Source organism: Oncorhynchus masou, chromosome 24, assembly GCF_036934945.1.
Source record: "Oncorhynchus masou masou isolate Uvic2021 chromosome 24, UVic_Omas_1.1, whole genome shotgun sequence".
NCBI lineage: Eukaryota > Metazoa > Chordata > Actinopteri > Salmoniformes > Salmonidae > Oncorhynchus > Oncorhynchus masou.
The window spans coordinates 103,420,513-103,434,268 of record NC_088235.1 but is presented as its reverse complement, the minus strand read 5'-3'; the positions used below and the strand labels follow the sequence as shown (position 1 = coordinate 103,434,268).

At 41.2% G+C, this 13,756-nt stretch overlaps 1 protein-coding gene across 2 annotated transcripts; it reads right to left on the bottom strand.

Annotated features, from left to right (window-relative positions):
- Positions 1-74: 74 nt before the first annotated feature.
- On the bottom strand, positions 75-13,745 carry itgb3bp (integrin subunit beta 3 binding protein). 2 transcript variants are annotated; one of them, XM_064935940.1, is made up of 9 exons: positions 13,644-13,745; positions 13,365-13,401; positions 13,084-13,174; positions 12,491-12,560; positions 9,897-9,975; positions 9,579-9,666; positions 8,200-8,256; positions 1,770-1,827; positions 75-1,541 (listed from the first exon to the last, which is right to left on the bottom strand). In XM_064935940.1, exons 1-8 carry the CDS (start codon positions 13,646-13,648, stop codon positions 1,772-1,774), a joined length of 483 nt encoding a protein of 160 aa, XP_064792012.1. In that variant the 5' UTR covers positions 13,649-13,745; the 3' UTR covers positions 75-1,541; positions 1,770-1,771. The 2 variants fall into 2 exon arrangements, with proteins under 2 accessions (XP_064792012.1, XP_064792013.1); XM_064935941.1 differs by having other exon boundaries at positions 13,084-13,171; positions 13,644-13,744.
- Between the last annotated feature and the right edge of the window lie 11 nt (positions 13,746-13,756).

Below are 13,756 nucleotides of genomic sequence, written 5' to 3'. Positions count from 1 at the left end.
GTGTCCATCTTCTCCAAACTAGCTCAATCACTGGTTGTAACAGTGTTGCAGCCAGACAATAATGAGCCAAACCATGTCTTCCAACCATTTAATTTAGCTGAAAAATTCATTACACCACCTAGACAATTTTATTTTACCAGGTAAGTCGACTCAACACATTCTCATGTACAGCAACAACCTGGGGAATAGTTACAGGGGAGAGGAAGGGGGATTAATGAGCTAATTGGAAAACAAGGAGTCCACAAAGCACAAAAGGACTATGCATTTCAACACAAAAAAAGCAGTGGCAGGTCAGACAGGCCCTCAAACAAGGATGATGGATGACATATCTGAACATAATGTCATAAATCTGAAATACCACAGGAAAAAAAAACAGTACAAGCAATCTTTCCCCTCTCTGCCTGTGAGTTAATGACAGCCATTAAAAAAATCCATTACTACTATAAATGTTATCGGGTCACTGAGGGCCGCTGCTACACTGTATATCTGCAGCCGCTGGCCCTGCATCCTATAATACGAAGGGTGGGACAACCAGGGGCCTGTGGATTTAAAATGACTACTGTGGATCGACTGAGAGGAAGGTAGTCTCTAGACAGATGGGTTGCTTGCAGCAATGAACCGATGCTCCAGTTTTAACATGTATGTGTCAGTTGGGACAGGGAGGACGAGTCACAGGTTACGTCATTACCGCACCCGCTTCATGCACCACAGTCAAATGAAGAGTGGAGCGCTGGGGGGGTGAGACCCAGGGAGAGTGGGACCCTCTAGAAGGAAAGGGTTAGTGTGGTAGAGGTCTAAGGTGATGGGGGTAGAAGGCAAGGTGGAGAAGGTGGGTTGAAGTAGCGGGAGAGGTGGCGGGTGTAAGTCCGCCAAGGGTTCCCTCTTTTACCTCCAAAGGGCCCGTATGAAAACATTAGTTTTGTTTATGGATGTGCTCGCTTTGTCCTTCACACGGCCTCCAAGGCTGAGAGTGAGTTACATGATCTACCTTGGGCAGAAATAGGAAATGTGTCTGTGCACACCAGCTGTTGCTTAAGTCTCTCAGGCTGTAAGAGGCCCTCTGCCTTCCCTGGCACAGCCAAATAAAGAGCCAAAGAATGAAGTGTGTGTGTGTGCACTAGCCTCTCAGAGCCTATATTCCAGTTTCCTTCACCTTTCAAGGTAGCTAGAGGACATGGTGGGGGTGGATTTCATATAGCATCAGGTCTAATGGGACGAGGGCGTTCGCTCACTGAAAGAACATTTTCTCAGCACTGTATAGCGGCAGTTATTGTAGAGTCAACATTTGTCAGCGGTGAGGGTTCGGCGTAAACCTGTCTGATGTCTAAGGCGTTTTACTTTGACACATTTCCCCCAATGACTGACAGGCAGCCTCCGAGACATCCCTCTGCCTCACAAATGACAGCTTAGATTCTATATTCATCACCCAGCCGTCTCCGAAGAGGAAACATGTACACCACCGCGTGAGAGAAGGCAGAGCTGCTATTCCATTTGCCGTCGGTCTGTTGAGAGTTGAGTTGAGGGGCTCCCTAAGCAGAAACCTACAAGAGGGACGTCAGAGGGGAAACCATGAGTGCAACCCTGCTGTCTGTTACAAAGTAATGCAATATCACCAGACTCAATAGGAAGACATACTGACTCATGTAGCTCTACTAGGAGGAAACAAACAGGTAACGTGTGATGACAATTGAACAATGTGTTACAGTACAATGGATCTTTAAACCCGATTCATAAAGACAAAGCTATAGGCTCCATCTGAGTCGCTGTACCTTTATAAGGCCATTATGGATTTCAGGAAATCAGAGGAGCTGCCAGTCTGGACAACACCTGTAGAGAAAATGAATAATTCAAAGAATACAGTACTAACTTCTCTCAGAGCACTGCCATTCACAAACAGATAAATCTGTAGGCTTAAGTGGTTTGATTTACAAGTGAAATACAGATGTTACTAAATACTTGCCTAATTGATTAAAAGTTAATATTACCAGAGGTGGAATTTTTGTAAATCATTTTTCACTAGAGGACAAAATCCAAAACGACTGAAATCATATCTGAAGGAATGTGTCGTCTGAGGCTGCAGCAGTGCAGCCCGGCTTCAGTTGTCACCACAATAGTCTGTAATATAACTTATATCACTGCTCTTTAATTACAGCTGTGTGTTTAATCAAAAAGCAGAAAACTCCTCCCAAGCAGGTGCCATGTGTCTGATGAGAGGATTGATGTGTTAGATCGTGGTGAGGCCTGGGCCTTAGCCCTGGGAAACCACCCCAGCGCTTTGATTACATTTAAGAAATCCTGTCTTTAATACACCCCATTACTGCTGTGCTGACATACAAATCTTCCCCAACATGGACCCATCTATGGCCTGATCAATTTTTATACTGCTGAGCAGTCCCCTTTCTCCCCATTTTTTCCCACCTCAACATTCACATCATATAGGATTTTCTTATGGAAAAATGGCAATAAAAATCTGTTACTGCCCAGAAGATGTGCGCGTGTCAGTGGGTTGCCCATGACTAAATGCTTCTGAGAAAATAAAATGTAATTCTGTAGTAAGCAGATCTGTTTACAAGTTATTTATTTTTATGCTTCTAAAAAAATATATTGTGAAGTGCAACATTGATTTAGATCATAACAAATGTCTCTGTACAGGTCAGGGAGAATTTACGAATCCTTTGCACAACTCCTTTAATTGAATTTTCCAAATCTCTCACCACACAAAAATAATCAATACCTTCTGCTGAGGGAAACTTGCCTCAGAATTATTATGGCCTTCGCTTTACAATTCTGTAGTCATCAGCACATACAGGCAGGAGTCCTCCCTACTGGGGTATTTGTAATGCCTGGACAACTCTGTGGATTTATGTCTGCCTGAACCCTGATTGCTCACAAAAAGTGACTTCTCCAGAATGCTTACCGAAACTTTTGCTAAACTTAATTAATGGCCGTAAGCGCTGCGCAACACCACAGCAGGCACGTTGAAGAAAGAAGAGAAAGGGAGCGGGTTCAGAGGTTATAATGTCAAAGTTCAAATATTGTCTTTTGACTCCACTGTCTTCAAACGCTGTTTGAGGCGTTGCTTGGCCCGAGACAGCATCAGTCTCAAAGCCCAGATCTAAGAGCTGGTGTTCAACACGGCGTAGGTAACAATGAGGTGAGTTGTCACATGCACAGGGTCGCAGATGTAAATGCAGGGTACAGTGAAATTCTTAAGCTCCGAGCAGTGCAGGTCAAAAAGAAGTGAATGAAACAAGAATACAAATACAGCACCAGTCAAAAGTTTAGAAACCTACTCATTCAAGGGTTTTTATTTTTACATTGTAGAAAAATAGTGAAGACAAACTATGAAATAACACATATGGAATCATGTAGTAACCAAAAAAACAAATCAAAATACACTTTATATTCTTCAAAGTAGCTACCCTTTGCACACTCTTGGCATTCTGTCAACCAGCTTCACGAGGTAGTCACCTGGAATGCATTTCAATTAACACATGCGCCTTGTTAAAAGTTAATTTGTGGAATTTCTTTCCTCAATGCGTTTGAGCTAATCAGTTGTGTTGTGACGAGGTAGGGGTGGTATACAGACGATGGTCATTTACCAAATAGGGCTAAGTCCAAATTATGGCAAGAACAGCTCAAATAAGCAAAGAGAAACGACAGTCCATTACTTTAAGACATGAACATTTCAATAACTTTTTGCAGCCGCAAAAACCATCAAGAGCTTTGATGAAACTTGCACTCATGAGGACAGCCACAGGAAAGGAAGACCCAGAGTTACCTTTGTTGCAGGAGGACACGTTCTTTCGGGTTACCAGCCTCAGAAATTGCAGCCCAAATAAATGCAAGTAACAGACAACTTCAGACAACTCTGTTCAGCGGAGACTGCGTGAATCAGGCCTTCATGGTTGAATTGCTGCAAAGAAATCACTACTAAAGGACCCCAATAATAAGAAGAGACTTGCTTGGGACAAGAAACACGAACAATGGACATTAGACCGGTGAAAATCTGTCCTTTGGTCTGATGAATCCAAATGTGAGATTTTTGGTTCCAACCACTCTCTTTGTAATATACAGAGTAGAACTAGATGATCTCAGCATGTGTGGTTCCCACCATGAAGCATGGAGGAGGCGTGATGGTGCTTTGCTGGTGACACTGTTGGTGAGTTCTTCAGAATTCAAGGCACACTTAACCAGCATGGCTACCGCAGCATTGTGCAACGATATGCCATTCCATCTGGTTTGCGCTTAGTGGGACTATCATTTGTTTTTCAACAGGACAATGACCCAACACACCTCCAGGCGGTATAAAGGCTAGTTGACCAAGAAGGAGAGTGATGGAGTGCTGCATCAGATGACCTGGCCTCCACAAATCACCCGATCCCAACCCAGTTGAGATGGATTGGGAGGAGTTGGACTGCAGAGTGAAGGAAAAGCAGCCAACAAGTGCTCAGCATGTGGGAACTCCTTCAAGACTGTTGGAAAAGCACTTCAGGTGAAGCTGGTTGAGAGAATGCCAAGAATGTGCAAAGCTGTCACTAAGGCGGCTATTTGAAGAAAGTCATATATATTTTATTTATTTGTTTAACACTTTTTACTACATGATTCCATATGTGTTATTTCATAGTGTTGATGTCTTCACTATTATTCAACAATGTAGAAAATAATACTGGGAGAGCCCTCGGGGATAGGCAGAAATTCTTCAGCCTCCTGAGGATGAAGAGTCGCTGTTCCTTCTTCACCATGGTGTCAATGTGCTTTGCCCATTTCAGCTCTTCGAAGATGTGTACACGGAGGAACTTTATGTTTTTGACCGTCTCCGCGGCGGCCCCGTTGATGAGGATTGGGTCGTGGCCAGCCTGGTTCCTCCTGAAGTCCTCAATCAGCTCCTTTGTTTTGCTGATGTTGAGGTTGTTTATCTGGTACCGCGCCGTTATAGTGCCTCCCTCCTCTCTGTAGGTCGTCTCGTCGCTGTTGGTAATCAGGCCTACTACGGTCATGTCGTCAGCAAACTTGATAATGGAGTTGGAACTGTGTGAGGCCAGGAAGTACAGAAGGGGCATTAGGACGCATCCTTGTGGGGCCCCCCGTGTTGAGTCATGCTCTAGTCACAAAGCAGAGGACGCCGCCTAGGGCTTTCCCTTTTACCAGGCGCTCTCTTTAACACTGGAGTGTCGACACTGAAAACAGGAAGCTTAGCTCACAACTCAGCAGGCGTTTTCTACTTTTCCAGCCACAGAATATGACCCTTAGTTCTGTGAATTAGTTAACAGAGTGTCTTTGAACTGCATTGTTTTGACCCAAATTGAGCATTTTTCCCCTTAACTACAACTGTTTGTTTGTTTTACGGCAGCCTATCAGCTTTTCCTGGAGAGTGCAGGCAGAATAATCCAATCACCAAATCAGATTTGTATGACATTGCATTCATTGTGGACTAACTGACTACACAAAAAGCTGACAGTTAATTAGAAGAGAGAACTTATCAAATCTATAAATCAATCATTCTGGTGACTTCCTCAGGAAGGCCTGATATTAGGTCAGATTTACACATTCTCATCTACTACCGTTGTAAAATACTATATTTTACTCATCACCCCGTGAAACACATACCCAAACTTATACTAGCCTCGAGGATGCAGGCTTACATAAACAATCTGTCACGGCAGTTACCATATTCGACAGGACTGTTACACTTTAGATCAATTATAAAGCAATTGAGTGCACTCTTAACTCTAGCCTAAGGGTCAGAACTGAAGTCAGAACTGCTAAATAAATAAAACGAACTATAAATGTAATGCAGGTTGAGAAGAACGCAGTCACCCTGACAAAGCAGTTACACTTTTCAGAGCATCTTACACCTTTCCATACATGAATGCAGGGCCTGAATGCCATAGCCAGTGAGTCTAAAATGTTTTACACTGGGAAGCAGAGCCATGCCTCCATGACACGATCACCATCATCGGTCTGGATTTCACGCTCCCTCCACAGCACAGATATGGGCCAGCGCTCCGCTCGCCTTGTCCACTGTCTTGAATAAAAAGCTTGTTTACTTTAAAAATGTGTCTCAAAGCAACAGAGGAGCCATTATCTTCCCCTAGCTATCTAGTTTGACGATGCAAACTTAGTTGTTGTAAGGGGGTTTATGCACAACCGATAAATTTCATGCTCCACCATGTGATAGAAAATGTGACGTTCCTCTGGTGTGGGGCCACAAGGCAACACATATGTTACGCTTCTTCACTGTAACTAATTAAAACAATTTTCGACGACCTTATCAGAAAACAAGCCCGACTTCCCTGACAATCCCCCTATTCATTTCCCACAAATCACCATTATGTGATTGGATCACAAGTATAGCTTTGCTGGAGGCATAATGTGTGCCTGAAATAATCAAATTAATTCTCTGCCTGGGAAATTGTGTTTGTGTTGGGAAAACAAAATGTTGTTTTTCTCCAAAGATGATAGTTTTTCTATTGGAAAATGGAGACAGACAAACACATTGAATGAATAGTGGATAAATGGTGATAAATAGGCCCAGTAGTAGATCAGATCAAAGCCTAGTAGCCCCAAGCCTGTCCATGTGACTGCATTCAAACCCATCACACCCATGTCAACCAGCTCATATAAACAAAACATGTTGTTTTCTTACTATCCCTTCATTAAAAAGGGTAAATCTGCAACTGCTACATCCATATACCCATTGATTGAATATAACATATGAATGCCTCGTGAGCTTAGTTCATATCCCATCAGAACTCAAAATACAAGCTTGTTTTACTCCTTCGTTTGTAAACAAAAACATGCCTAAAAACATGGGTAATACTATCATTTTGATTTCATGGATGGTCAGTCCTTGCATCAATTGCTCTGTAAATTTCAGTAGTTACATTTCTCTAGCCCCATCCCTCAGCTATTTACCAAAACACTGGCTGGGTGATTGCTTTGTAGTTGTTTGAACTGTAGATATTCCCTTTAAGGAATACTAGAGAAAAGTCACCATCATAATAACGTATGATAATCTAATTACAACCCAATTCAATGCAGGAAATATCTCATCTGAATGTATGCACAAGAAAATGCAAGTATTTGTTTTATGGTGTTATAGGATTGGTCAAAAGGAGAGGAGCCCACGCACTGATACGCTTTTCATTTTAGATGCTGCTAATGTTTTGGCCCTATTGACCTTCCCCAGAGCACATGATCTCATCGTTAAAAAAAGTTATTTAAAAGCTAAACTCAGCATAAAAAGGAAACATCCTTTTCAGGACCCTGTCTTTCAAAGATAACTTGTAAAAATCCAAATAACTTCACAGATATTAATTGTAAAGGGTTTAAACACAGGTTCCCATGCGTGCTCAATGAACCATAAACAATTGATGAACATGCACCTGTGGAACGGTCGTTAAGACACTAACAGCTTACAGACGGTAGGCAATTAAGGTCACAGTTATGAAAACTTGGGACACTAGAGAGGCCTTTCTACTGAGACTGAAAAACACTAAAAGAAAGATACCCAGGGTCACTGCTCATTTGTGTGAACGTGCCTTAGGCATGCTGCAAGCAGGCATGAGGACTGCAGATGTGGCCAGGGCAATAAATTGCAATGTCCGTACTGTGAGACACCTAAGACAGCGCTACAGGGAGACAGGACGATCAGCTGTCCGTCCTCGCAGCGGCAGACCACGTGTAACACCTGCACAGGATCAGTACATCACACCTGCGGGACAGGTACAGGATGGCAACAACAACTGCCGGAGTTACACCAGGAACGCACAATCCCTCCATCAGTGCTCAGATGGTCTGCAATAGGCTGAGAGATGCTGGACTGAGGGCTTGTAGGCCTGTTGTAAGGCAGGTCCTCACCAGACAACACCGGCACCAACATTGCCTATGGACACAAACCCACTGTCGCTGGACCAGACAGGACTGGCAACGTGCTCTTCACTGATGAGTTTCTGTTAGTCACCTGTCCAGTTTATTTCTCACTTGTTGAATCTTATTTTTCATACAAAGATTTACACACGTTAAGTTTGCTGATAATAAACACAGTTGACAGTGAGAACGTTTCTTTTTCTTCTTCTTCTGAGTTTACAAGTGTCTACCACACTTAGTAAATAATCTGAGATATGATTGTGTCAATCAAGTATTGTTTATCCTAAACACTTTAAAATGTTATTACATAATTAGAGTAGCACGTACCTTGCAAACGGCTCTGGCCAGCACCATTCATGCCGAGGCTGGACTCTGCTTTGGATGCTGAAAATATGTTCCAAATCTCATAACATTTTTGGACAACAAGCACACCGACAAATAGAAAGTAACAAACAAAATATCTGACAACCATTTATTTGCTCTACGTAACCCCTGGCCCCAACTAACTATTCATTAGTAACTAACTAAATCTAGTTTACAAACCAAACTAACATTTGTCACAAATTCTAGGGACTATTGCTTTTTCAGTGTATAACTTAACTTAGTTCCACTATAGCAGGGGTTGGCAACAGGTGGCCAGCGGGCCAAAACCGGCCTGCGAGTGATTTTTGTTTGCCCCCCCCCCAAAAGTTTTAGTAAAAATAATAATAAATTGGTAGAGATTTCAGTTTTGGGGTAAAATAAAGACAGTAAAATTGGCTGTTCGTTCCACTGGATGTCAGAAGGTGAATTCACCAATTTGTAAGTCGCTCTGGATAAGAGCGTCTGCTAAATGACTTAAATGTAAATGTAATGTAAAATCACCAGCTCAAATGGGTTTAATTTAGTAAATCTGGTTGGGCATTCGCCCAACAAACGTGGGAGCTAGGCACACCCACTGGGGAGCAAAGCGCAGATAATCAGAATTTGTTTTTCCCCACAAAAGCACTTTATTACAGAAATAAATACCCCCCAGTTTCATCAGCTGTTCGGGTGGCTGGTCTCAGACGATCCCACAGGGAAGAAGCCGAATGTAGAGGTTCTTGCAGGCATGGTCACACATGGTCTGCATTTGTGAGGCCAGTTGGACGTACTGATAAATTCTCTAAAACAACGTTGGAGGCGGCTTATGGTAGAGAAATTAACATTGCATTCTGTGGAAACGGCTCCGGTATGCCAATTGCGGTTTTGTCACAACACAATGGCTTCCTTAAAACTTGATACAACTGTGGCATTGTGTTGTGACAAAACTGCACATTTTAGAGTTGCCTTTTATTGTCCCCAGCACAAGGTGGACCTGTGTAATGATGATGCTGTTTAATCAGCTTCTTGATATGCCACACCTGTCAGGTGGATGGATTATCTTGGCAAAGGATAAATGCTCACTAACAAGGATGAAAACAAATTTGTGCACAATTTGAGAAACATTTGCGGATTTGGAACAGTTCTGGGATCTTTTATTTCAGCTCATGAAACCAACACTTTACACATTGCGTTTATATTTTTGTTCAGTATAATTATGTTCCGGCCCCCTGACCATCTGCTTCGACAAAAATCGGCTTGCTGCTTAATCTAATTGCCTACACCTGCACAATAGCTTATTGAATGGCCCTTGCCATCATACCATATACTGTATGGTTATACTAAGTGGTTAAAACCCCACTGACCAAGTTCTCTGTGCCTCCTCAGTTCGGTCTTCAGGTCAGCAGAGCCTCTAGAAAAGAAACTCTTCAGCTCACTGCTGCCCTCTGCAGCCTGATGCCAAAAACAATACATCACTTTTCTCAGATTGATATTTAAAGGATGAGCAGCTCCTTAACATCAAATATAAACTGTCCCTACAGTGCATGCAATGACCTGAGAATGCCAGACCAAAAATCAAGGTTAAGGCGATCATATACTGTAACTCAAACTGGAGCTATGATGGAAGCACTAAATGTCTTTTTTCATCGATAGGGAAATTTGACAAAACATTTTTTACTCACCACTATTTTCTTCAGCTCTTGCCTTGCCTTGATAAATGCTCCAACTGATGCTTCCAGTTTAGAGCTGATGGCATGTAGTCTGGTCCAAATGAATTAAAATGTCCAAATGAAGTGTTAAATACATTCAAATCATAGCAGTAGTATAATCCTATATCTCTAACCTATAGTTAAAACTCTCATAATATCCCATAATGACAGCACGTCTAGTCTATCAAATACGTCATGACCATACTTGAATGGTAACATTTAAATAGATCCCTCTTAAATGACTGCACTATAAAATTCAAAACTAATGCTTGTCTTGATGGATAGAACAGACTCAGAATGGGTATGCTTTGGGGAAGGAAATTGCCCTCGTCTTAAAGTACTCTTATCCAACTATTTTTAGTGCTATGTAAATCACTGATAATTCGGCCAATGATGAATCCACTTTGTTGCATGTCTCCTGTCATTAAATTATGATTTGTCATAATGACCATCAGCCAAGTGTGGCAATTGAAATATATCCCCCTTCTTAATAAAAAGGAGACATCTTCAACAAACAGGACGTTATTATATACTGAACAAAAATATAAACGCAACATGTAAAGTTTTGGTAACATGTTTTAGGAGCTGAAATAAAAGATCCCAGAAATTCTCCATACTAAAAAAATATATAAATGCTCCTCTCTTACGCAACAGCATGTTCCAGTTCCAGAAATGTGTCACGCTGCATGAGACAAACAGTGGTCACACCAGATACTGAATGGTTCTGATCCACGTCCCTCCCTTTAACTTCTTGGTGATAGGTGGGCACTATTGAGTAGCTTGGATGAATAAGGTGCCCAGAGTAAACTGCCTGATAGTCTGTCCCAGATGCTCATAGATGCATATTATTTGTATCCTTGGATAGAAAACACTCTGAAGTTTTTAAAACTGTTTGAATGATGTCTGAGTATAACAGATCTCATATTGCAGGCAAAAACCTGAGAAAAATCCAACCAGGAAGTGGGAAATTTGAGGCTTGTAGTTTTTTAACTCAGTCCCTATTGTAGATACAGTGGGATATTGGTGATGTTGCTTATTGGTTATGTTGATTCTACTGTGAAGTGGGACCGAATGAGAGAGGAATGAGTCGGGTGTCTAGCAGATTGCCACAGGCTCTGAGGCACGGTCACGAGAGAGTTAGCTCTCGTTCCATTGCTTTTCTACAGACATAGGAATTCTTCGGTTGGAACATTATTTAACATTTATGATAAAAACATCCTAAAGATTGAATCTATACTTAATTTGACAAGTTTCTTCAAGCTGTAACGGAGCATTTTGAACTTTTCATCTGACGTTCGGCTGGACCTGAACGTGCTTTTGGATTTATTTACCCAACGCCGTAACAAAAGAAGCTTTTTGTACATTATCAAACATTTATTGTGGAACTGCAATTCCTGGGAGTGCATTCTGATGAAGATCAAAGGTAAGTGAATATTTATAATGCTATTTCTGACGAATGTCGACCACCCAATATGGCGGATATCTTTTTTACTGCTTTGTTGTCTGAACGCTAGACTCAGATTATTGCATGGTTTGCTTTTTTAAATTTTTTTTTATCTGACACAGCGGTTGCATTAAGGAGAAGTAGAGCTCCAATTCCACGTATAACCGTTGTATTTTCATCAACATTTATAATGAGTATTTCTGTATATAGATGTGGCTCTCTGCACAATCACCGCATGTTTTAAAACTACTGAACGTAAAGCGCCAATGTAAAATGAGATTTTTTTATATATAAATACGCACTTTATCGAACAAAACATACATGTATTGTGTAACATGAAGTCCTATGAGTGTCATGTGATGAAGATCATCAAAGGTTAGTGATTCATTTTACCTCTATTTGTGCTTTTTGTGACTTCTCTTTGGCTGGAAAAATGGCCATGTTTTTCTGTGAGTTGGTGGTGACCTAACATAATCATTTGTGGTGCTTTTGCTGTGAAGCATTTTTATTTTTAAAATCAGACACTGTGGCTGGATTAATGAGAATTTTATCTTTAAAATGGTGTAAAATAGTTGTATGCTTGAGGAATTTTAATTATGAGATTTTTGTTGTTTTGAATTTGGCACCCAGTACTTTCACTGGCTGTTGGCGAGGTGGGACACCACCGTCCCACATATCCCAGAGAGGTTAAAAGGCATCTGTGACCAACAGATGCATATCTGTATTCCCAGTATTGTGAAGCCATAGATTATGGCCCAATGGGGCGGCAGGGTAACCCAGTGGTTAGAGCGTTGGACTAGTAACTGGAAGGTTGCAAGTTCAAACCTCCGAGCTGACAAGGTACAAATCTGTCGTTCTGCCCCTGAACAGGCAGTTAACCCACTGTTCATAGGCCGTCATTGAAAATAAGAATTTGTTCTTAACTGACTTGCCTAGTTAAATAAAGGTTAAAAAAAATAAAAATGATTTTATTTCAATTGCCCGATTTCCTTATATGAACTGTAACTCAGTAAAATCTTTGAAATTGTTGCATGCGTTTATATTTTTGTTCAGTGTATATATGGCTAGCTTAGCAGTATTGCTGTTGTGTACATGGAGACATTGTGATATTTACAGTACTCACATTTCCACTTCAGTCTGTGGCACCTGTGGTTTATGGGAATTAGCCGTTTTCCCACTGGCTTTGGCTTTACCTGTTGAAGTACAAAATGTTGCAATGGAAATTGCAAAAATATGCAAATTCCTGAACATTTTATATAGATGTTGAACAAGCTATACATTTAAATACTGTCAATTATTACCATTTATAAACGAGGTGAATCGAGCCCCGAATGCTGATTGGCTGACAGCTGTGGTATATCAGACCGTATACCACAGGTATGACAACATTTATTTTTACTGCTCCAATTATGTTGGTAACCAGTTTATTATAGCAGTAAGTGCCCTCATTGCATCATGCCTAAGAACAGCCCTTAGCCATGGTATATTGGCCATATACCACCCCCAGTGCCTTATTGCTCCTGCATACTACCTATTCTTTTACATGTTACTCTTATTGTTGGTATTGCACAATGTACTGCATTGTTGAGGGAGCTAAACAAGCATTTCACTGCACCTTTTATACTGGCTGTAAACTGTGTGTGACAAATATTTTTTTGTTTTGTTTGTTGATTTTCTGAGGTCATTTCTTTGTCATGATGTGGAACCTTACTGTACCAGCTTGGGGAGCTGCACTTGGACTCATCTGGTAGGTACCAGTCAATGGGGAGTAGTTCCTGTTTGGTGCAGGTCTCTTGGCTGGTGTCTGCTTTGTGCATAGACATACAAATAATACATTTACCCATTACATTTTCTCCTGGTTATGCTTATTAGCACTAACGTTATGATGCAGAACAGAACTCACACACCCAAAAATTGCCAGTTCAATTCAGCTAGCTACAGTAAGTTGGGCTCAAATTCCCTTATGACAATCACTGATGTATTCTACATTAACTCACGTTGTCATTATTCTCCATTCGGAGTGTTCTTTTGACTCTGTGAAAGACAGTGAAGATAATTTAGAAATATGAAAGAAAGTGTGTATTAGAAACTATAGTACTGTTAGCTTAATTAGTACCCCCCCTCCAACGTTAGCTACTGTAGCGAGCTCGCCAGTTTATCGAGAACAACTACTTCCAAATCAAACTTTAATTTGCACAGTTATTACATTGTATGATTAATAATGTTGATAAATGTGTAGTTATCTAACACAAAGGAATAGATAGTAAGATACTTACGGCATTTTGTTGTTGATAGTTGACAAACAACTTCCGAGAGGCCCAGTCCAATGGTAACAAATTTGGCGCGTACAGCGTTTGCAAGAGAATTTGAGTCCTCCGGAAACATGAGC